Here is a 26,340-nt window from a genome sequence, read left to right as displayed (position 1 = left end):
TCCCATTACCACAGTTGGCCAGCTTATTTTAATAGTCCATTTCTCAATTACTCTGGCTGTTCTGTATAGTTGTAAATAAAAAGAGAGTTGGGTGCTAAAATGCAGATATGAATACATGAATGGTTCTGCACCATTTACCATAGTGGTTCTCAAAGGGTGTTTCCTGGATAAGCAGCACCAGCATCACCAGGGAACCTGAGTAATGCAAATTCTTAGGGTCTACTCCAGATCTACAAAGTCAAAGATTTTGGAGTGTGGCCAAGCAATCTGCATTTTAACAAGCCCTCCAGGTGAATGTGATGCACACTATAGTTTAAGAACCACTGCTCTAAAGGATTAAGTTCAAACTTCTTAGGACAACTTCAAGGCCCTTTAGAATCGGCCCTTGTCTACCTATCAAGCCTCATCTCTCCACTGCATGCCAAGCACCAGCATAGTGTCTCACTGACATAATCCACACACATGAGGCTGTTTCACAACTCTCTTCTTTGTCTATGTATATACAGGTGGTACCACCTGATAAGCCCAGATAGGATTGAGAGCCACTTAACCTTTATGACTCAACTCAGTGTTACTCTTAAGGGAAAGCCTTTCACTCCCTCTGTTTCAGGTAGAGCTCACCACTGCATAAATCTGAATGCCACTACTGAATCCTGAACATGCGATTTTTACAGCATTACCAATGTCTACCTGTCTTTCCATTAGACTATAATCTTCTTAACGTTTTACTCATTGCACTGCTGTACTTAATACACAATGGCACTCAAATCAAAAATGTTTGCTGAATAATGGAAGACCCACTTCTAGTGATTAAGATATCCTCCAGAGTACATTCTTAACCAACATGAGGAGTCCTAAGAGATCTCGAGAGCTCTCTCATCTAGTCAGGATCAGGAGAGGTGGGGTTGTGATCAGAGAAGAAACAGACATTAGCTATAAAATGTAAAGGATAAGTATGAGTTACCTAGGCAGAGTGATATTGAGAGGAAGGTAGCATTCCAAGAAACAGAATATGCAAGCAATATGAGGGAGAAGAAATCAGGGTGAGCTCAGGAAATAGAAAAGTTAGTGTGGCTGGAGGGCAGAGAGGTGGGGTGGAACAGCGGGAGATGAGGTTGAAGACAAAGACAGGGACTAGAGCAAGCAGGACCTTGTAGGTCACGGCAAGTTTTTATTATAAGAACAATGGGAAGACAGTGAAGGGCTTTAAACATGGAGGTGACATGATAGAACCAGTATTGTTTTTTTAAATCACTATGACTTCAGTATGAAAAATATATTAAATAGGGGAAGGATGATATACAGGAGGCCAACTAAGAAGCTACAATTATAGTTCAAGAGAAGACTGGTGGTAGAAGATGGTGGTGTACAGAAAGAGAATAGAATTAAGATATATTCAGGTAGTAAATCTGTACATAAAAAGTACATGAGGGAGAAGGAACCATCAATGGTGACTCTTAGGTTTCTGACTTATATGGATAAATGATATTATGGACTGAATGTTTATGTTCCCCCAAATTCATATGTTTAAACTCTAACCTCCAATATGATGGTATTAAGAGGTGGGGCCTTTGGGAGTTTTGATGAGATTATGAGGGTGAAGGGCCCATGATGGGATTAGAGTCTTTATAAAAAGAAAAAGAGACTAAAATTTCCTTCTCACTCACCACCCCCAATGTGAGGATACCTCAAGGAGGCTGTCTGCAAACCAACAAGAGGGCCTTAATCAACACCAATCTGCTGGCACCTTGATCTGGGACTTCCCAGCCTCCAGACTGTGAGAAGTAAGTATTTGTTGTTTAAGTCACCATGTCTATGGTATTTCATGATGGCAGCCTGAACTAAGGCCAGTAGTGATGCCATTCACTGAGACAAGAAACTACAGAGGGTGACCAGCTTCGTGGGACTTTGGTTTGGACGTTTTCACTTGGAGCTACCTTTGAAATATCCAAATAAAAATGTCGAGTTAGCAGAGGGAAATAAGTGGAAAAGCACAGGATTGAGGTTCTGTAGACAGAAATGTGCAGTCTTCATCATATAGATAGGGAAAGGATTATAGAGCAGTACAACCCACTAGAACCTCCGTGATGATGGAAATGTGTCATTCTGTACTATCCAATATAGTAGCTACATGTGGTTACTGAACACTTAAAATATGGCTGATGTGACAGAGGAACTAAATTTGCATTGACTTTTAATTAATTTAAATAGCCACATGTAACTAATGGCTACTATATTAGACAACACAGGTATAAAATAAGAGAGTTAGGAACAAACCCCAAGGAACTCCAACACTTAAAAGCTGAATAGAGAAGGATAGAGAAGCAGAAAAACAAAATAATAAAAAACTATAATAAGATAGAGAGTTTCAGCTAGGGCAAGTGAAATTTTAAGAAGACAGGAGTAATAAATAATGTCAAATGCTGCTGAAAGGTCAAAGAAGATGAAGACTGAAAAAAGTTCATTGAAATTAGCTATTTGGACTTGCTAAACTTCCCAAATTCCAAGACCAAACAGTTGATGCAATCAGTGGGTAAAATCCAGGCCCCAATTAACACACATGACCACGTATGAAGAATGAAATAAGGTCTGAGGCAAGAAAATTTTGTAAGTAAACTAAAACTTCTGAGACTAATTGTTTCAAATTGTATTCTTAAGTTTTCTGTAAGAAACCTTTTTCCCTAACCATACCTAATATAATTTTCTTGATCATAGGACAAGGATCTGAGTTAGATGGTCTCAAAAAAAAAAAATTATATATTTTTTAAGTTCTATGATTTTATTTTTCCTAGAATTGTATCATCAATTAAACTAGCTTAGGCACGAAAACTTTTAAAGTCATCTGACACCTTGCTTCTTGAAAAGATCAGAATTCCAGGCGGGTCAGTTAGCTTAGTTGATTAGAGCACGGTGTTGTAACACCAAGGTCAAGGGTTCGGATCCTCTTACTGGCCAGCCACTACAAAAAAAATAAATAATTAATTTAATTTAAAAAAAAAAAAAAAGAAAAAGAAATTCCAAAAGAAAAAAGCCAGCCATCAAGAAAAAAATCAAATTGAAATTTCCACCTGTTAAGGAGAGTAAGTTCTCTATCTTTAAGACAAACTAATTTACTGTGAACCTAAAACATGGGCAGAGTTTTGCTTGGATTTGCTGAAGTTTGTTGAAGCCTCAAAAGCTTTATTTTGAACCTTCCTGAACATATATAGCAAAGAGGCTTACAAGCCTTCCTCTGTCCTGAGAAAAAGCAACACAGTTAGTTTGTGCTATGGTTTGAATGTTTGTTTCCCCTCCAAAGTTCATGTCAAAACTTAATGTCCCATGCAACAATATCAAGAGGTGAGGCCAGTAGGAGGTGATCAGACCATGTGGGCAGTCCTCACTGACAGGATTAGTGCCTTATAAAAGGGCTGGAGGGAATTGGCGAGGCCCTTCCACCATGTGAGGACACAGCATTCGTCTCCTCTGGAGGACACAGCGACAAGGCGCCACTTTAGCAGCAGAGAGCTGCCCTCACTAGAAAACAAATGCCAGTGCCTTCATCTTGGATTTCCCAGCCTCCAGACGGTAAAAAAAGATTTCTGTTCTTTATAAATTACCCAGTCTGTGGTATTTTGTTATAGCAGCATACACAGACTAAGACAGTTAATTCCTTAAGGTTTCAAAAGGTACACAATCAGGTAATTTCTCCCAACCTATCGCATGACATTTTTTCTTTAAATCAAAGTGTTTTCCCAATTGCATTTCATTTCTTAATCATCAGCAATTATGATTTAAAAAGACTTGCCAGAAACATCTTTATATGTAGCAACAAAACTATATTTTATATACGTAAAACATATATTACGTACACCCACACTACATTTATAAATAAAGATCCCATCTCTAGGTTGAATCTTAAACATTCTTAGGAGATGTTCCATCTGTTCATTCTTTTAAACTTCTTCAGTTTCCCACTGTCATTCTCTTTTACCTGCCCGTAATCCTGCCGACTGGGCCAATTGTCAAGCTAGGGCTGGGTCTGGAGCTCACAGACCCTTCAAGCCCATTCACAGACTGGATCACAAACCCTTCACACGCCAGGCTGGGTCCCCAGACCCCTCACACACAGGTGTATGAGCTAGGTAACCTGCCAAAAGGTCCTTGGAACCATAGGTTCGAGAGCATGGCTGCACAGGATGGACTCCTGAGGCAGTCGCCAGCCAAGGTCGCGGCACTGCGCGCGCGCGCGCGCGCACACACACACACACACACACACACACACACAATTTGCTTACCAAGAATGCACCACACCACCCCCAACCGGACCCACAATGAGGGGGCCTGATTAAATTATTCTATTTTCCCAACAATCTACCCCTTCAGGGTCCCTCGCCATACAATCTACGTGTGCAGAATCTTCCACGACGTTCCCTTAGTGAGGATAGACAACCCTTATATTTACATATTGTACATTCCATCCCAGTCCCAAAAGTCTTTAGCTTATTGTAGCACCAACTAAAAAGTCCAAAGTCTCATCTGAGACTAAAGGCAAAACTCCTTTCAGCCGTGAACCTGTAAAGAGTCAAAAACAAGTTTATCTACTTTCAAGATACAGTGGGACAGACACTGGGTACATTCCCATTCCAGAAGGGAGGAATAGAAAGGAAAAACAGGCCCCAAACAAATCCAAAACCCAGACAGGGCAAATGTTAAGCACACTGGGGCACCTGGACCCCTAAAACATTGGGCAACAACCTTCATCCTACAGCTCTGCCAAGTGCAGCCTATTAAGCTGCCCTGATGCCTGCAGCTTTTCCAGGCTGGCACTGCATACTGCCAGCAGCCCCACAGTTCTGGGTTCCTGGTGGCAGTCCTGCCATCCTGGCTCCACTAGACATCTCTCTGGTGGGGACTGTCTGTGGGGGCTCTGACCCCGCTTTTCTGCTCAGCATTGCTATAGCAGATGGCCTCTGTGGTGGTTATGCCCCTGCGGCAGGTCTCTGCCTGGGCCCCCAGGCTTTTCCGTACATCCTCTAAAATCTGGGTGGAGGCTTCCATGCCTCCACTACTCTCTTATGTCCTGCTGACCTGCAGACTTAACACAACGTGGATGCCACCGAGGTTTCAGGCATCTACTCTCCAGGGCTGCTGCACAAACCATACTTGGGGCCACTCCAGCCAGAGCAGCTGGGATGAAGGGAGCAAGTCCCTGAGGGCAGCTGCGCCCCAAGTCTGTCCTCCGGGACAACTCCTTCTAGGCCTCAGGGCCTGTGATGGGCGGGGCACCCTTCTAGACTCCTCAAATGCCTTTAGGGCATTTTCCCCATTGTCCTGGTTTTTAGCATCTGGCTGCCTCATTCCCAGCTCCTGAATTACTTCAATCAACTCAGCTTACACCAGCTATTCTCTCAGTCTCAGGAAGTTCAGCAGCGTTCACCCACACAGTTCAAACAGCCACATTCGCCCAGTCCATCAAGGAGTGGCTGCCCTGCCTCTGTGCATATCTGCAGCTCTCCTGTAACCACTGCCACTGAGAGAGGTGTGTAGTAACAGAAACTAACTTTTCCACCTTTTCACCAGGTGAAAACATACTTGAAATTCTGCAGGGGCACCTGTCCTCGGGTCACCTGCCCATCTGCATATGGCACTTTTTCCTTGGGTTTATATGTCACCCATCCAGCCATTGGGTTTAAGTGGCACCCTCCGAGCCTTTTGCCTTCAGACAAATGCAACATGTGTTTACTACATCATCTCTATAGAGCACATTACACCATCCACCTGTAGGTCCCATAGTTGCAGCAGCCAGGGGCTCTGCCTGTTTCTGCTGCTTTACTGTCTCAATTTCTCGTGCACAACAGGTTGTGCCTGGAGACATATGGTTTTTCCCAACTTACCACTGGGTTGGTCTTCCCTGGTGTGAGAGGCAGGAGTGGCCAGTTGCTGCACATCATCCTCCAGGACATTCATCCATGCTTCCTATGACTCTGCTTTCTGCCGCAAATCTCGATCAGTTTGCAGCACAGTGATCAGCAGCCAGGCTCTGGTCAGCAGAAAGGTGGCCACCAGGCACCACATGCTGAAGGTGGTGGCCACGAGGCACCACATTTCCTCCCCTTCCCAAGGGGTTTTCTGCCATACTGCCTGGTCTATGCTGCCTTGCAATACAGTGAGCAGCAACCAAATCCCGGTCAACAGGAAGGTGGCCATAGAGCAGAGCATATTCAAAAGTAGCCACATTTCCTCCTTCTTCCAAGGGATTTGGCTCCTGTACCTGCTCAGAATCCTGTCACAGATTACGCCAATTGTGGTGCTCTTGTACCTGCCTGTAAATCCTGCCGACTGGGCCAATTGTCAAGCTGGGGCTGGGTCTGGAGCTCACAGACCCCTCAAGCCCATTCACAGACTGGGTCACAAACCCTCCACATGCCAGGATGGGTCCCCAGACCCTTCACAACCTAGGCTGGGTCCCCAGACCCCTCACGCGCAGGTCTATGAGCTAGGTAACCAGCCAAGAGGTCCTTGGAGCTGTAGGTTCGAGAGCATGGCTGCACGGGGTGGACGCCCAAGGCAGTGGCCAGCCAAGGTCACAGCACTGTGCATGCACACTAACTCCACCCACCCACACAATTTGCTTACCAAGAATGCGCCGCACCACCCCCAACCTCCCACAGCAAGGGGGCCTGATTAAATCATTCTATTTTCCCAACACTCACTTATAAAAAGAATATGAAAATAAGGAGAAAGAACATTGGAAACAAAATTACTTAAAACATACAGATTGAGGCTTTTCCATGATTCTTTGCCTGATAGCATTTTCACTAGGTCACACTATCTCTAAAATGCAATGATCTCCAAAAACAACTCAACAATTATATTTTGGGGAGTCTTTTAATTTTTTAAATTTAATGTCTAAAAACAAAATTATTTTCTCAACATACAAATGAGGAAAAACATCACGAATTTAAAGTCAGTTGATAAGGAACAAATTTAATGCACAAAGATTAACATCCTTAATGCAAAAAGAACTCTTAGAAATGAATTAGAAAAATCTTAAGAGAAATTTGGTGAAGGACATGACCAGACAAGTCACACACCCCAAAGAAATACACATGGCTAATAAATGCATTCTAAGATGTTCTTGAGGGAGGGGGTGGTGGCCAACAGCCCCAGCCTCAGGACCCCAGGCATGCTCCACTGCTTGCCTGGTTGTGGGCGGGCAGGGGTAGGGCAGCCCACAGCCCTCTGGGGAGACTTTCAATGCTAAAAACTTAAACTTGGGGCCGAGCCCGTGGCGCACTTGGGAGAGTGCGGTGCTGGTCGCGCAGCGACGCTCCCGCCGCAGGTTCGGATCCTATATAGGAATGGCCCGTGCACTCACTAGCTGAGTGCTGGTCACGAAAAAGACAAAAAAAAAAAAAACTTAAAATTGCCCTAATGACTTCTACAGGGAGGAAAAAAAAATTTATCTGTCTGAAATAAATTTTTAAAATGACCAATTTAATAGCATAGCTACATTTAATGTAGCTCTTTAGAACCAGACTACAAATTAACCTTTTATTCACCAGCCACACAGCAAAACTCCAAAGGTCACAGAGAAACAAGAACTACTTCCTATAATACTCAATAACTTAATAAATATTAAATTAAAAGAAAAAGTAAGGACAAAGGGAATGTTAAATTTGATCTTCCCTTTTTATAAAAAAGTATCTTCACTTAAATTATAACAATTTAATTATTTAAAATCGAAACCACCTCCATATGAACTTCAATGGTGAGGCAGCAGATAGCATTATGAGTTGGGGAAGTCATCCCAGACTGTTAATACATTGCTCTGCTCTAATAATGGGGCAGCATCAGTTCTGCAAAGATATTTGACTTGGAGACAGCAGGGGAAAAAGACTATTAACTATTACCTCTATACTGGTAACTCCCAAATATGTATCTTGGGGTTGTTCTCTCTCTACAGTGTGAATCCCAGCTCAGAAATGCCAGATGGGAACTTTTTTACCCTCTTGTCCCAAATCCAGAATGCCCAAGATCAGTCCCCCTTATCCATCTCCTGACTCCTTCAATGTCTTCACTGAGAATCCTATATGTTTACCTAGAGCTCTCAATCTAAAGAAAAAAAAAAAGAATCCTAGAGAAATAAAAGGATTTGTGCAGGTTCCACTGGGAAGCAGCAGCAGAAGCTAACTTGAGCCAAGTTCTCCAAATGCTTGCTTGGGCACTTTTTCTTCTATACCCCAAACTTCATCTTACCAGCCTGAAGCAATGGGACATAATAGAAACAAAAGCAGACAAGAAGTGATGATCTCAGACTTACTTAACTTCTCTAGATAATCATTCCCTCATCTATAAAGTCAGTAGACTGAACCAGCACTGTAATTCTCTTGTATCCGCTTAGATTCTTTGTCCGATCTTCTGATTCATACCCACATCCAATTAGTCACCAATTTTTCCTTCCTAATCATCCTTATCAATCCCTTCCTTTTCACTAGCATAATCTAGGTCCTAATCACAATACTTCATTCCTGGACAATGCATCAGCCTCCTGGTTGGAATATTCCAAAGATATTTTTTAAAGTTTTCATAACTAATCTTTTTTTTCAGTTTTCTTTTTCCATGTATATGCAATCGTGTATCTCATTGTTTCTCAAGTCTTTTAGGGCTACAATCCCTACATATGTAGTGCTGCAGTGGCACTACATTAAAATGTATTCATTATTATAAAACTATGAACATAAATAGGTTTGAGTCATAGTCATACCATAACCAGAATCTAAATAAAAATAGGGAAATTTTTAAAAAATGACTTCTTTTGTCAAAAATTAACTTTTATCAGATTTTAAATATGTAATAACTTGTAAGAAATGAACACCTTTGTGGTGGAATTATTCAACAAAAAATATAATGTCAGTATTATATCAACATCTTAGCAACATACAGACTAAATTGGAAAGTTAATTATCAAAATCTTTGTATGGTCACATTTACTTCTCATTTATTTGCTATGCAAGGCTACAAAAAGCATAAGAATTTTGCTATGTGAAATAATATTGAATTGGTTCTCTCCACAAAGTTCTCCAGCACACATTATGTATCTACTTACTGAATGATCAAAGTGTGACAGGACAGCTAACACCATGCAACAAATACCCAGACACCTTTACTCTTCTCCTCTAAAAGCTCATCTGATATTATTCCTAAGCCCACAGCCACTAGGGCTCTGCTCTACTTTAGGGTAGATCTTTGACTGTGACTCTCATGTAGGCCAGATGAATCAGAAATTCTGAACCCAACCTGAAATCACCTGGCATGGAGATAGATCACTTCTCCCCAACTCTAAGCATGTAAGGTTATTTGAAGCCAGTTTTGAATATGCAAGAGGTAGACCTTCCTAGACTTTGAGAAAGGAAGAGGTCCTCTGGCTCAAAGCCAAACCAAACAAGGACTATCAAATTAAAATTTAGAAGAAAAGTTAAAAGAGAAATATATTTGATCAAAGAGCATTTATAAAACAAGACTTTACTTATTATTGGAATTCAGCTTTACCAAGCTCCTACATGCCAGAAACCATGCAAGACATTTGTACATGGTGCTTTCTTTAGTCAATGAATATGCACTGAAGAATACTAGAAATTCCTGAATACTCTCTTGTATTGTCCAAAATGGCAGCCACGTGCTTAAGTGAGTTTTGCCACAAACTGAATTTTCAGTCTCCGTCCTCTCATTCTTTTTTTTTAAAAAACGGCTTTATTGAAATATAATTTACATATCATAAATTTCACCCATTTACTATATACAATTCAATGGTTTTTAGTATATTCAGGTTTGAAACTGTCATCACAATCTAAACGTACAACACTTTCTTGCATCACCTGAAAGAAAAAAACCCATACCCATTTGAAATTACTCCCTCCATCATTTTCCATGCCACTTCATCTCAAACCCTATCCTGACAGCTCTAGGTAACCCATAATCTATGCTCTGTCTATAGATTTGCCTATTGTGGACATTTCATGTAAAGGGAATCATGCAACATGTAGCCTTTTGTTTCTGGCTTCTTTCACTTAGCATGTTTTCAAGGTTCATTCCTTTTCGTTGCTGAATAATATTCCATTACATGGATATACCACATTTTATCTATCCATTATAGATGACCATTTGGGTTGCTTCAATTTTTTGCCTATTAAGAATAATGCTACTATAAACATTCATGTACAAGTTTTTTGTGGAGATATGGTTTCATTTCTCTTGGGAGTGGAAATGCTAGGTCACATGGTAATTCTATGTTTAAAAATTTTGAGGAACTGACAAACTTTTCCATTTTCCATTTCTACCAGGAATGTAAAAGGATTCCAATTTCCCCACATCTTCACCAACATGTTATTATTGGCTTTTTTAATTTTAGCCACCCTAGTAGGTATGAAGTGGTATCTCATATGTTAGCTTTGATTTGCATTTCCCTAATGTCTAATGATGCTGGGCATGTTTTCATGTGTTTATTGGCCATTTGTATATCTTCTTTGTAGAAATGTCTATCTATGAAAATACTTTGCCCATTTTTCAATTGGGTTATTTGTCTTCAAATTACTGAATTGTATGAGTTCTTTATATATTCTGGATATAACTCTTTATCAGATTCATGATTTGCAAATATTTTTCTTCCATTCTGTGAGCTGTCTTCACTTTCTTGATATTGTCCTTTGATACATATAAATTTTTAATTTTTGGTAATTTCCAACTTAGTTTTTTTTTGTTGCTTATGCTTCCCCTCATTCTTATAAAGGCCCACACAATTTGCCAGAGCACAGATTCCATAGCACCTATCTTTATTCTGGACATGAGGCATGTGGTAGCTAAAACCACCTATATGATTTCAGCTATCCTACCTTTTGTTGAGATTTTATTTCTAACTCTGAATTCTATAATAGATTTAAAAGAGATTAATTTAGAAAAAGCTCACTACTGATACCAAAATTAACCCAAAAGGAGAGAAGGTAGCAAATCTTAATGTGGTCAGAAAACTTACTGAAAATATATATTTCTAGCACTGTCATAAAAAAAAGTAACTAAACTTTACTTGAACTTAGTTACAATGTATGGGTTGAATTGTGTCCCCCAAAAACATATGTTGAAGTCCTAACCCCTGGTACCTCTGAATGTAATCTTATTTGGAAATAGGGTCTTTTCGGATGTAATCAACTTAAGATGAGGTCGTGCTTAATTAGAGTAGGCCCTAATCCTATATGACTAATATCATTATAAGAATGGGAAATGTATACACACAAAAAAGACAGGTACAAAGGAAAGAAAATGTAAAGATGTAGGGAGAAGGTGGCCATCTACAAGCCATGGAAGGTCGAAGGAACTAACCCTGCTGACACCTAAAATCTCAGACTTCTATCCTCCAGAACTGCAAGAAAGTTAATTTCTGTTTTTAAGTCACCCAGTCTGTTGCATTTTGTTATGGCAGCCCTAACAAACTAATAGAATAACAAAATAACAAAGGTATTTTTCTGACTAAACTCATAATAATGAAGAGGGACACTAAGAAAAGATAAAGGTGGCACAAAGAAATCCCTCTCTAATCTCTAATATTCTCTTTAAAACCTCTGTTAAATTGTCTGAAAGTGAAGCATCTTCTCTGCAAGAACAATGAGAAGAAGCAGAGGAACAGAACCCATACTCTTTAAGGAATTAATCAAATCACATCTTCTTTGCTCAAAAGCCCACAGAGACTACCTTATTCAGAGTAAAACCCAGGATTATATATAGTACCAGTAAGGCCGTTAGTGATTGGGTTGACCATCTGAGCTCACCTTCAGCTTCTCTACCCTCTGACTTACCCCTTCTCAGCAACACCAGCTTCCTTACATCTGTAAGCTTCTGCCTCAGGGTTTTGCACCTGCCCTTCACCAGACACCCTCAGGCCCCTAAGTCATTGCTCAAAGGTCACTGTCTGAGTAAGGTCTTCCTCAACTCATGATTTGAATGCAAAATTAGCTTCCCCCAGCTGAAAGAATGCTTTCCAACCACACTCTCACCTTCACCCCACACACTTTTTCTCCAAGGCACACATCACCATCTGAAACACTGCATTTTATTTGTTTATTTTCCGATTGCCTCTCAACCTACTTTAGGGACTAGGCTGAATGCAGAGATTTTGTTTTGTTTAGTAGTGTATCATAATCACCTAGTAAATATTGTTGAATGAACACATTTGCAGTCTTCCTTACTGACCTGAGATTAAGAATTAGTGTCTCGTTCATAGTCTATTCCTTATTTCCTTTTTTAAACAGCTCTTATCTTCTGTCAGTGACTCAGGGAGACAAGGAAAAGTCCCCAACCCAGGCCCCCTTTTGCCTCTTTGTGCTAATGAGAAACTCTTCCCTATTCTTTTAGCACTTTTAGTCCCTCATGGGACTGGAGTGGGCCTGGAGAATTTTGTGGAAAGTGTGGTCTACGAGGTGAAAGCAGTGTTTGTTGCCTCTCAGCTGTAAATCAAGACCTACTCTGCACTCTAAATTTTAACATGTCTTCCGACTTCACATATGTGAGGGGAACATGCTAGCTCCAGGCAAACTACAAGGGAGCTGAGAGCTGAACCTTCATTATTCCTTAGTATCATGCCTGGGTAAAAATATGACTTCATTTGAAGAGAAACAAACAGGGGGAAAAAAAAAAGAATAAAGCATTTAAAAATAAATCTACAACACAAGAGTGGAAGCTATTAACAATCCAAATGCTTAACTAAAGGAACAGATTAAGTAAATCATGAAAGATTAACTCACTAGAGTCACGTAAATGACTGTGAAGATTATGTTTCAAGCCAGAAATATTAATGAATATTAAGATTAAATTTCTATATGAGAAAAAATTATATAATCATGTTTAGTTTAAAAACAGAACACAAACACTATGTACCCAATGATTTTAACCTTCTAAAAATTATGACAGCAGATGAATAAAGTTTATAAGGGAATACAGAAATACAAAGGTTTTGGTTAGGATGAAATTATACTTACTTTCTTTAATGCTGTTAAGCTATTATTTTAATATATCTGAAATATTTAAATGTAAGTAAGAAGAATGCTTATATTTGCCAAACATCTGACAGAAGAGAGAAGACTGGGGATAGACCTAGGATCTTTAAAATGTATAACTGAGGAAAACTGGTTCTTACCCTTGTGCCTCTTCACCTGAGGAAAGCTGCTAATTGTAGTCGCTTGAATTATTTCCACTACAATTTGGTACCTGATTTTAAAAAAAGAGACAAAGAAAAGATTGAATTGGAAGAAAATACTATTTTCAGAGATACCTTTATACCAAACAAATATAACACAGGAGCTTTGACTCCTGCCGAAGTCTCTTAAAATAATGCAACAGGGATTGAGCACCAGTAACAGGCCATGCACTGTGCCACCACTGGAGTGAGCAAGACTGAAGCCATGATGGGACCTGAAACTGCATGAGCTGTATGTAAGAACCCAAATGCCCCAAGGGATCACACCGAGTAATGTAAGAACCCAAATGCCCCAAGGGATCACACCCTGATCACATAAGTCCTTCTCGGCCACACCCCATCATGGTGCTGGTTGCCCTTCTACTCTCCTTCCCGCCAGGTGCGAATCGCACACCAATCAGCTCACCCCAAGCCCCATGCGGTATGCTAAGTAGGGATTGTATTTTAAGCCAATCAGCCTTCCCTAAAAGCCCTATATATATATGTGTGTGTGCTGCCTAATAAACGAGCTCTCTCCGGTGGGTCATCAACTGGTGTCGACTCGTCCTTTCACTGTAGACAAATTTTTAAAAGATACAGTTGTTTTCCTGGCATGCATTTCTCTGAGTTCCCTCTTTTCCCATGGTTATTTGATATTTTGAACCTTGGTTATGGGGCAAGATCACATTATTTACATGAACATAAAGTTGTTTTCCAGCCAGTCTGAAGCTGCAGACTTGCATGTACTACTCAGACCCTGAGATAACAGCAAAGATGGGAACAGAAACTAGATGGAGTCTTGGCCAGACTTTGCACCTGAGACCTTGCATGAAGCCCTTGCTGGTCATATGCCCCTTGCTCCTGCTTTTCATTTTCCCATGTTCGACTCCCTCAGCACCCTCTTCAAAAACCCCTCAGAAAACTTGAGTCTTTGAGGTGGCTTTAGCCTGGCCATTCTCCTTCAGGTTCACTGAGAAGATGGCTTTAGCCTGGCCATTCTTCTTTAGGTTTACCAGGAAAGGTTCACCTAACATCTCTCCTCAGGTCACTGGTATTCCTGAATAAAAGCTGGCCTCCATTTTCACCAAGATTTGACTTTTGAGTGGTTTGCTTTTGTCTGGCTGGGGGCAGGCAGCTGGACCCATGGGTTAAGTATCAATTTTGGGGAGAATCAGCCAGGAGCTGAGTGTGCCCTGCAACATCACATGCTGGTGATTTCTGAGGTCCTAATGTAAGAACCTACTTCTCTACTCCTATACCAGAAGCATTATTACCTGCCTTACCTCACTGAAGGTAGAGGCTCTGAGATTAAGCACAGCTCCTCCTCCTCCTCAATTCCTACCTCTCCTCGGTTCTCCTCAGTAACTAGAGCCTATTGATTCTACTTCTAAAATTTGCACTGTCCAATCAGGTGGCCATGAGCCACAAGTGGCTATTTAAATTAATTAAAATTTTAGTCCTCAGTCACACTAGCCACATTTAAAAGTGCTCATTAGTCAAATGTGGCTTGTGGACCATACTGAACAATGCAAATAGAACATTTTCATCATTGCAGAAAGTTGTATTTGATGGTACTGTTCTAAATACTTCTCAAAGCTGTTCTTTTCCCCTCAGCCCCACTATCACTGCCTCAGTGCATTTCCTCATTATTTCTCACTTAGACCATTTCAGACCAACAGAATCAGAATATCTGCAGTGGGACTCTGGCATCTGTTTTTTTTTTTTTTAAAGCTCCCAGGTAATTCCAATGCACAGTGAGCATTGAGAACCATTAGATTAGAGTGCTAGGTATATGTATGAGAAAACTTCTAAGGCAGGAAAAATAAGTAAAATTTTACATTTGAAGTGCTGGGTTCAACCCTGGAGTTGTGGCTACTCTGAGCATATTCATTTACTTGGGCTTTATAAATCCAAGTTTTTAAGGGCTATTCAATGGTTGCTAAGAATTACCCCAAACTGATCTATCCTGAGTGTCTGTTAGCCCCTAATTAGATTGACTGATTAAGAATCTGCCCTTAATAGAGCTATTCGACCTCAGTTCTTACTTTGAACACAAACTCTGCAGCATTCTAAGATTTAATGCTACATTTTGCTGGCTTGTAGAGCACAAAATAACATATGTTCTTTTGCTATTCAACTAAAACCCAGAGGAGAGACACATATTCACCACAGTCATAGCTATTAATGGATTCCTCACAAACTAACATCTTTTTTATTTCTTCACTGTGTAATATAAATATCGATGCCTGACTCTCAACACCTCAAAGAACAAGCTGTTAGTGGCACTGTTAGCATGTCACCTGGAGATTGTAACAAACATGCTGGTTGCCTACCCAGCATCCATTCTCCCTTTCTTCCTTACTAACTGAACCAGGTTTTACCAGGGAAAACAACACACCCAGCTAACAATGCTAACCTTGTCCTTTGCAGTTAAGAATGGCCATCTGATAAAGTTCTAGCCTAGGAGACAGAAGCAGAAGTTCCTGGGTGGGGATTCCAGGAAAGCTTTCTGAAGGGCAGACACCATAGAAGAGTCCTTTCAACACTTTGTCCTTGCCCTTCTCTCATTTTCCTAAGGACGAAATTGGATGAAGGAAGAGCAATCACCTTGTGACCATGAGGATAAAAGCCACAGGCTAAGAATGATGAAATAAGACGAGTTTAGGTCTCCAGCAACATCCGTGAGCCGTGATACCAAGCCCCAGACTGCCTATCTCAGGACGTGTTATTGGATGAGACAAATAAACCCTTAACTTGTCTAAGCCTCTGTATGTCAAGTTATCTCATGGCCAAATGGCATTCTGACTGGTAAAGAGCTCTTTGAGGACTCCATACATACAGAGACGTCTCTAGGCTGAATACACACTCAGGCAATGTTTTCCAAACTGAAGACTTGCTAGGACATTAATGATCAATAAAGTCTTCCGATGGAATTGTCTTTCATTTCTCCAAATAATGGCAAATCACAAAAATAGCTTATTATGTGAAGTTTCCTATTAGTTGCTAAATGGATGTGGAAACAGCTCATAAGAAACATACACAAACCTGGAACCATCAAAGCCTAATATTCCCTAACCAAGTCCTTAATTTAACCTTGGGACTAAGGTTCTACTAGTAGAAAGCACTGACTTTTCATTCAATTCTAACATGTGTCTCTAAAACCCCCTTGTACCCTACCATCTGGACGTCATGCAAATAAAATAGACTTACAGTCCTGCACAAAAATTTCAATCTAGAGAATCTGTCATAAGGAACAATTTAACAGAAGCAAAAAAACCAAAAAACAAAATTATCATATATATGTTTGGTGTAGCAACTTCAAAGAAAAGCATGGAAATAATCTATGGGGTCAATAATACTTTTTCATTAAATAAACAATTGTTAATCTTTTCCTATGTTCTAGATATACTGGAACGAATACCGTCATATGATCAGGAAGCTCAGGGAATATATTGCATTAAAGGGAAAGCACTCAACCAATAATATTTGTAATTATAAAGATTACATGAAAATAGACATCTATGACACACTAATTCTAAAAATGCAAAATGCCATGTACATTAATGATTATAGATATGTAGATATGTGGGTATATGAACCAGGGCTACAAGGAAAAATAGAGATAAAATGAAGGGGAGTGGTGTTAAAATGGCAGAATTATAAGCCATTTTTTAACTTTTTCCAAGTTGCTTATCTATCTACTATCTCCCTATCTATCTAAGCCTATTCAAACCAAATTTACCTTCCTTCTTTCATTGTAAGCTTTCCTTACCTCTCCATTTCTGCACTAGTACCATTCTCAAAATCTTGTCACCTTAGATATCTACCCCACCAGTAAACATACCACAAAAGCCTATTGATTTGTCCTTTGAACATCTTTAAGTAAGATTTGTCCTTTCTTATTCTTCCTTCTGTCACCACCCTTTCAGGCCTTCTTTTCACAGGTGAGTCACTGCAATGGCTAAACAGTCTAATTATCTCCCTGACTTCAATCTATCTCTCTCCACCCAAACCATCTTGAGCAGCCCTGTCAAAACACCTCCCTACAAGACCGCTTTCATCTCATCCCTCCCTTGCTCAATACCTCCAGCAACCTCTCCAAAGGAGCAACTGTCATTCCAGCCTACCACTCCCTCTGCAACATGGTATTGGCTTTCTTACCCAACCCAATTTTTTTTTTCCTCAATATAAATGTGGACTTAAGCCAGGTCACTTTCTGTATTGCTCTCTCAAAACTGTAATCTCTCTAGGCTCTTTCTCTGCTTTATTTCCTTCCGGAAGGCAATCTCCCTACTTGCCTGCCTAACTAGATCCTATATACATTACTTCTTCAAGTCTTCCCCAATCCCTGTAATGCACATTAATAACTTCTCTGAAATCCTAAATTACTTCTCTATAAAAGTACCTATTTATATACTATTTTATACAAGTATTGCTGTTCTAAAGAGTCATACTTCCACAAAGAGTACTGTGAACAAAGAAAATGGTGTGGCCAGTCATTGCAGGGGCCTAATACTCTTTCAAAAAATGGTGACACATTTTTGAGCCTAAGACAAAATTGTGGCTTTGTCCATAATAAAGATATGCTACTTTTTTCTCCCCAACTACATCATGAGCCTTTTGAAGACAGGGCTTGTCTTATTTCTCCTATAGCATCAAGCTGGGCACTAAACATATGATAGGCAGTCAATGGATATTAATATGCTAAATTAACAAGAGTTAACATCTCTAACACTTAACAGGTACAAATAATATTCTGAACAATTTGTTCTTTTGATACTCTCTTAGTGACTCATGCTTTGGAACAAATGAGTCATCAATGGTGCTGAAGAAAATACACACAATCTGTTTTTTTGGCATCTGGCCAATTTAGGGATCCAGCCCCCTGACATGGCGTTATAAGGCTGTGCTCAAACCAACTGAGCTAACCAGCCAGCCTTACAATCTGAGTAAAGAGTTAAATTTTTTAATGAAATTGTAAAGTTACAATGTAATATACAAGCTAACATTTATAGATTTCTTTCATTAGGTACCGGGTACCTGCTTAGATATTTTAATTTACATTATCTCACTTAATCCTCTTAATAAGGTATTATAATTACCTCCACATTACAGAGGAGGAAATTAAAGTTTAGGTAGATTAAGAAATGTATACAAGGTCCCATTACTTTTAAGTGTTAAAGCCAGAATTACAACCTAGGGTTGCCTGATTCTAAAGCTCATGCTCTTAAACATTTTCCTGCTACTCTAAAATTCAATATAGGTTAATGCTTATCTTGTCTAAGGCTTTTCAAAGTATACAAGCATGGCCAAAGCCAGATAATCTCTCCAGGCTTACTGCCTTCTATATCCCTCTTGGCTACTCTGTTTCGACCACACCAGACAATATGCAATACCCTGACCATACTCCAGCTGTTTCCTGCCTCCCAGCTTTTGCTCTCCTCTTTCTTCTCACTCTTGCACACAATCACTCCCCCTTACCTGTTGAAATCCTATTAGTTTCCAAACACTCAGTTCATGGCCATTCCCCTCTGAAGCTTTCATAAGTATGCCTGTCCTTCATAGCATAAAATATTTCCTCCTACCCACTTCTTTAGCTCTTTACACTCTCTTTCTGGACTTAATATCTTGCTTCCTACTTAGCTATCTATATCCACATGGGTCTCCTATGCTGGCTCACAAATATCTTGAGGGCAGGAGGTGGCATCAAAGGATCCACAACCAATTTATTTTTACATACACCAGAACTTCCTCACGCAGGCTTTTCACACAGTAGTCATGTAAAGATGATTGGTTTTTTGGTGGCTGGCTGATATGGGGATCTGAACCCACAACCTTGGTATTATGAGGCTGTGCTCTACGAAGATGATTATTGCATTTGTTGAATTCACTTTCACTTGATACCAAAAGGCAAAGTAGGAAACGACTGACTTTTTCATTCTCACTTTTCTTAACAAAACCATACAACATATACATCTAAATCCTGGCTATCCTTGAAGACACAGGTTTCTCAGAACTCTAGGAAGCTATGCAGACATACCAGGCACTAGCTCAGCTTTCTTCCTGCAGAGGAGGATATGGCCTTGCTGGTGCTGAGTCTGGTTCTAGAATCAGGCAGTCTGATATTTGTAAATATTTCCCTGATCAGAAGAACATAAACTGTTGGTGCTGGGAAAATAGAATAATTTGATCAGGCTCCCCTCGCCTCAGGGCTGGTTGGGGGTGGTTCGGTAAGCAAATTGTGTGTGTGGAGTTAGCCGCACGTGCACCGCCACAATTTGGCTGGCAACTGCCTGGGGCAGCCGCCGCAGCACACAACCGTGCTTTCCAAAGTATGGCTTCCAAGGACCTGTTTGCCAGTTACCTAGCTCATAGACCTGGTGTGAGGGGTCTGGTGACCCAGCCTGGCGTGTGAAGGTTGTGTGAATGGGCTTGAGGGGTCTGTGAGCTCCAGACCCAGCCCTAGCACAATTGGCATAGTCAGTGCAGGATGCCAACATGAGCTAGAGCACTACAATTGGCGTCCGGAACAGGATTAAAAGCCCAACAACTAGCGTAGTCGTGTAGCTTTACAACTGGCATCATCGGCAGGATGCCGACATTTGCCATAGTGTCACACCTGACATATTATTTTTTTGAAATGATAATGTAAACCAAAGTATTAAGGAGGAGTGCATAACAAGAATTCAACTGTTTTGCAACTCCGACAGGATCTTAACTACAGTATCCCTTATGCCAGAAACAAGGAAAAAGCCACACAAAAATAACTGCCACCTCCTCTGAGTCGTCACCTCATCTTTAGTTTTATACACTTGGCTAAATTAAGGCATAGGCCGGTTTGTATTTATGAACTCTTCCCATCAATCTGAAACTAACCTGAAATGCTACACGGTACTTCAAAGTAAACACCTTAGAAGTCTATAGATTTAACACTCTTCCACTATCTATTGTTCAGAACAGTTTTGGAACTCTACTAGAATTGATTTCCAAGTTATTTACATGCTAAGACCATGGCCCCAAATCAGTTTCTTCATTTCATTAGGTGCACTTTAACAGATCTTTTAAATATTAGTACTTTAGACATGTCTGGGCATGCACATGATGGAAATTCTTAGGAGAGTCAAAGGCTGGACAAACCTTAGTATCAGGTAAACATTATGGTAAATGGTTTAAAATACTATTTTATATTAAAATTAGCAAGGATATATTATGGAATAGAATACCATATGTATACAAATGTTTAAGAAAAACTAAAAAGGGGTTCTGGTCAAGATGGTGGAATAGAGGGTCCCCAGTGTCACTCTCTCCCACAAATCAACCAATTTACAACTACTAAAAAGCAACGACAGCCAAACTGGGGGCCACTAGAGCTCAGGGGAAGAGGAGAAGAGACCAACAGAGTTCATGAAAGCAGGAGAAGCCACAATGAGAGAAAGAAAGGACTTTTCCCACCATTTTGAATCCCAGCCACTTCAAGGCTGGAGCTGGTGAGTGCACAGAGCAAGAGCTGGCAAAAGCTGCAGCTGTGCCCTTCGTATGAAGTTGCTTGGAGGTGGCATGGGAGAAGAGGGCCTTGGTGGCCCCCAGGCCACCAAGACCACTAACAGGGTTCCCATGAACCCACATAGAAGGAGCCACAACAACTGAAAAAAGGAGCCACTCAAAGGCTGGTGAGTCATCACAAAGGATCAGCGTATGGCCGCCCCATGGGAAGTGTTTGTAGTGCAGGCAGTCTGGGGAGACAGGCCCACAGGGGGAACACTAGGGCACAGCATGGACAGCTGATCTGCCCTTGAATCAGCACAGGACCACTCAGTGGAGACTGGTCAGGAATATAGAACTGCATGGAGTGCAGTTTGCTGAAAAAAGGTCCACACCAGAGTTTCCACATGACCCGGGTATACCAGACCTCATAAGACCCAGAAGTACATACAAGGTCAACAGTTAAAACCTGAATTGCACAAAAAGTCTTCCCCAGGGAATCAGCTGCAAAGCAGCAATTTAGCTCAACCACAGGGCTCACGGGCTGCTTCCCACAGGAAGTTCCCCCATTTTTGAAGTAAGTAAATGACAACAAATTAGTTCCATTGAAGAGTTCAAGTGGTGGGAACACCGAATAATCCAACACAGAACTGAAAGAAAGAAAAAAAAAATACCCATAGACCAGAAACAAAGTTTGATACTAATAAAGGTCTCATATCACCAAAGAACACCTATAAAACCTAGAAGGACAGGAAGCCCCTGGGCTCCCAAGCCAGGGAGGAGGGAAGGCTAGGCTATGCCCCCCAACACCCGCAACCAACCCAGCAACGACCACCAAGCTGTTGCACAAAGCACCCCAGGCTCCCGAGCCAGGACAGTGGGAGGCCTCAGGCCTCAGCCATGCCCCCCTGACACCCACAACCAGCCCAGTGACAACCAAGCCAGTGCTGGCAGGCCCCTGGTCTCCCCTGTAGGAATGAGGGGGGTGCCACAGGCCTCAACCATGCCCCCCCTGCCTTCCTCCTTCTCCCACTATTTCCTTCCCCCCTTCCCTCTTTCCCTCCCCTCCAACTGCTCTGCAACAACATCTTAGAATGTAAAAAAGTAATATTAATAAACATAAAAAAATTAGTAATAATAAATAAAGGAAAAACTAAAAAAACTTAAAATAACACTTTCAGAGTTGCCACAGGCTAAGGATAATGTTTTTATAAGAGGGACTTTAAAGCACTTGAGAAGAAACAAAGCTATGGTGATTGCAGTCAGCCAAGCTGAAGCTGTTTCTGTTCCTCATATCTGTGGCACTACTGAAAGGGTCTGCCGGATACTCAGGAACTGTATCAGTGTAGTCAAGAATGTGAGCTCTGGCATTGGATGGCATGTGTTCAAATCCTGTTTCTATCACTTACTGTGTCATCCTGGGAAAATTATTTAAGCTTTCTAAAACTCAAGAGCTCTCATCTGTAAAGAAGAGTAACGGTAGTATTTTTCCTCTTAGGGTGGTTATGCAGATTAAATGAGATAATACCTTTAAAATATTGGAACAATGCCTGCCCCACAGTTAGAGTTCAGTAAATGTTATTGTTATTATTATTGCTCCTTAACACTATGGTGACTCTTTAGATATGTACTATCTAGGGCAATGGTATGTATATGTGTTTTGTAAAATACATATAAATGTTTTTTAAGTAACTTTATTTTTTCTTAATTACAAAAGTATTTTAGCCCAATCAACCTAAGACCACCAGGATCACTGCAGTCCAACAACATCAGGTTTATTGATGCACTGCAATGAACAAGAGACTGTGGGGCATGTCCCCAAAGGAAAGAATGAAGTTACTACAGGATTTGGGGGAAGGTGGTGTTTAGATGAAATTTAAATGAAGTAATATTTTGAAAGGCTCAAAGCAAGGCTACGTAAAGGGGTCAACTTTGAGTGGATCCAGGGTTCCATTTCCTTGGAAACTATAAAGTTAAGATAGATATAGTCGGTTGAGTCCAGAAACCCCTTAACCCCTAACTTAGCTTTGCACCTGAGTTATAAATCAAAGCTGCTTCTGTGTGTCAAACTGACTTAGATCCTCCAGGCAAGAGTAGGAAGTATCATTCTTACTAATATAATTCTGAAAAGACTATAATTCTTATAGTCTAAGATTTTAGAGAACGAAGTTTCTTTGTGAATAAGTTCAAAGAAGGGGATCACTATGACATGTTACAGCCATACCGCGTACTTGGGGGAAATGTTTCCTGTTAACTTTGTAGATGGCTTTCTTGTCTGTTATTCCAGCCTGATGAATGGCTGGTCAGATTTTACTCTTTCACTTCAAGCCAACTTTTACTTTGTCTAAAGCAGCATATGTTCATTGAAAAAAATGAGAAAATACACGAAGTATAACATTCAAAAGTAACTACTATTAACATTTGGTATAACTTTATAAACTTTTCTATGTAAACATATATTTTGTTTCATAAGACTGGATTTATGCTATACATACTGCCTTACAACCTTTTTTAAAAAAATCAATTTATAGTTAATATCTTCCAATATAATTAAATATTCTAATGCTATAGGGCATATTGGTTATTTCAAGCTTTTCTCTATTTTAAACAAAATTGCAAGAAACATTCTTGGAGAAATCTTTCCACACACTCATGATTATTCAAAAAGAATGCACATTCTCATATTATAAAACTGTGTCACAGAAAGACAATAATTTATACTCCTACTAGTATCCCAGACCCTACCCAGCCACTCCAAGGGATCAGGAAACCTTCATCTCCAGACACCTACATACCATTTGAGTCACAACAGGTAGGAAGTTCTGAACCATAACTGCCTGAGATGAGGTGTCCTGAACTTACGTAAACACATACATACATTCTATCTCTCTCTCTATATATATATAGAAAATAATCTGGAAACATAGTCACTAAGTATTAACAATTTTTATCTGTTTACAATAAATGATTCTTATTTTCTTAATCTTGTTTACCTTCCTAAAATAATCACATTATCATATATTCATTTTCTAGTTCCCAGAGCCTACAGAAATTACATGTTACAGAAACAACCAAAGCTATGTCACCACTGGCAAGCTAGTGCTTTTTAGTTAACCTCAAGAAAGCCAAAATCTTTCTAACTATACCTAGTATCTACTAACATTCCTCATAATTTTATTATTCACAGCTATTAATATCACCATAAAGTGTTTATACATATATGTATAGCACCACTGCTATATATTTCATTCAGAATTCTTACATTAAGCATTTTCATTCAGAATATTTACTGAATATCACCTTTAGTTGCCTAGCTTTGTGTTCCATATTGAAAATATCCTAGTGACTTTCTTATACATGTTGAGTGAAGTTTTTCTGGGAAAAGATATTATTGTTTTGCCTCATCTCATCTATTAACCCTATTCAAGTCAGGATCTGAGAATTTTGTTCCCTTCTCCTGATAATTGCTTTTTTTTTTTTTTTAAAAGCTCTTATTGGGAGCCTAGCATGACCTGAGAACTGTGTTAAGGCATTACATGCATAATCTCACTTAATTATCACAGCAATCCTATGAAATAGGAGCTATTTTCTCCATTTCACAGTTAAAACTGAGGCTAAGAGTTTAAATGTCTTGCCCAAGGCTGAGCAGCTTGTAAGCAGCAAAGCCAAAATGCAAACCAGGTCTGTTAAGTCCAAGTCTGTCTGACTCTTGAGCCCAAGTTCTTGGCCAGGGTCACGTTAGATGCTTGACTAATCATTGTAGGTTGACCTCCTATATTGTTAACCCTCTTCCATCTCTAGAAGAACTGCATTTCTGTACAATGCAGGGTCATCAAAAGACAGAGCATGTGTGGCTCCCGCTCAGTGCCATGCTGGAGCCAGCTCATGAGGCTTCTGCCATATCACAAGACACAGTTATCAAATTTTTAGAAATTAAACCCATCGTTATTAAAAATAAAATTATACAAACTTACAATTAAATAAATTTTTTGTTACAAAGTAATAAGTACTGAAAACTTGTCATTTCCTAATAATTATGCTCATTTTACTATTACCTATGTTCATAAGGTTATTTATAACTGTTATATCAGTATGGTAGAAATACTATACATACAATGATGTGCTATTGTAAATCTCTTCCCAACTCCACATTCAGTGACATCATGCAGGTGGCTTTAAATTAACCATGGCTGGAGTATTAACACCACAGAAATCCATAAATGTTATAAGTCAGGGTTTTCACACCACTCAAAACCCAGTTGTTAAAGACTACCAGCACACCACTTTACCATTCTTCATTACCATCTCTTTAACAGACCTTGCGAATCAAAAAATTCTTTTCTGCTAAGTAGGGATTTAGTACTATTTTTATTTATTTATTTTTTAAAGAAAAAGAGCATGACCCAGCCACAACTCTTGATCTTCATTCCAAATATAAGAAGCCCCATCCCTGGCCTCTCTAAGCTCCTCACTCACTCACTCTTCCTTAGTGGAGGAGGTTTTTAATCTGATCGCAGAGAAGGAGGAATTGCGCATGTGAAGCACAGTCTTTCTTTCCTCCTTCCTCTTAAGAGCATGTGTTTTCCACCTCCAGGAGCAGCTAGCAGGTGGACTCTGGGCCCGCTAGGTTGATGCGGGGGAGGGGAAGGATGGACAAGGAGACTTATTCTGGTTCAGCACTGCTAGATGGGAATGACTATAATATACATAAACCACATTCTCCACTATTTATCAGTAATAAGAATGACATTTTAGTCTTTATTTGCCTTATTTCTTGGCTCTAAAATAGTTCAGACCTAAGAAGAGTACTGCTACTTATTGGGCCTCTTCAAAACCCAGAACTTAACCACTGCACTCCAAACAGCTACCAGAAATTGATCAGTGTTCCCAATGAAATGAAACATACCTGCAGTCCTCCACCTAATGATTATAAACAATAATAATAATAGAAGCAGCTAACACTATCTGGGAATGTGCCAGATATTGGGCTTAACTGCTTTATATAAACTGACTCATGGTCTCGACAGTCATTCTTAAAGCAGATAACACCTACTGATGGAGTTTGGATGTGTTGTCCCCTCCAAAACTCATGTGGAAATTTGATCTCCAATGTGGCAGTGTTGGAAACTAATTGAGTCATGGGGGCGGATCCCTCATGAATGGATTGATGCTCTCCCTGGGGGAGGGGGGATTAATGAGTGAGTTCTCACTCTATTAGTTCCCGCGAGAGCTCGTTGCTTAAAAAGACCCTGGCACCTTCTCTCTCTTGCATCCTGTCACCAAGTGATCTGCTTGTACCCACCAGCTGCTGCCACTTTCCGCCATGAGTAGCAGCAGCCTGAGGCCCGTGCCAGATGCAGCTGTCCCAGAATTGTAAGCCAAATGAACCTCTTTCCTTTATAAATTACCCAGTCTCAGGTATTTCTGTTATAGCAACACAAAACGGACTAAAACACCTACCCACAGTGCCAACGTTACTCCAATTTTAAGCACACAATAAATTTTTTAATTTCAGAGAGATTATAAACTTCTTTATACCAAAATTTCCCCTTCTTACATCAAATTTCACAGTGCTGCCAATACCTATCTTTCCTTCTAAATAAAAATAATGTGTGTTCTCTATGTTTAACTCCCACCTTTGGGCCCTCCGC

The 26,340-nt window shown here is 40.2% G+C and overlaps 1 protein-coding gene across 1 annotated transcript in view; it reads right to left on the bottom strand.

Annotated features, from left to right (window-relative positions):
- The window catches only part of SNX25 (sorting nexin 25), a 133,049-nt gene that overhangs the window by 43,396 nt on the left and 63,313 nt on the right, over positions 1 to 26,340 (bottom strand). Inside the window, exon 7 of the mRNA XM_063077445.1 lies at positions 13,169 to 13,239. Within this exon, the coding sequence (XP_062933515.1) occupies positions 13,169 to 13,239 (71 nt within the window). The remainder of the gene's footprint in view (positions 1 to 13,168; positions 13,240 to 26,340) is intronic.

Source organism: Cynocephalus volans, chromosome 13, assembly GCF_027409185.1.
Source record: "Cynocephalus volans isolate mCynVol1 chromosome 13, mCynVol1.pri, whole genome shotgun sequence".
Lineage (NCBI taxonomy): Eukaryota > Metazoa > Chordata > Mammalia > Dermoptera > Cynocephalidae > Cynocephalus > Cynocephalus volans.
Note: the sequence above shows the minus strand (reverse complement) of the source record. Positions and strands in the feature narration are given on the sequence as shown.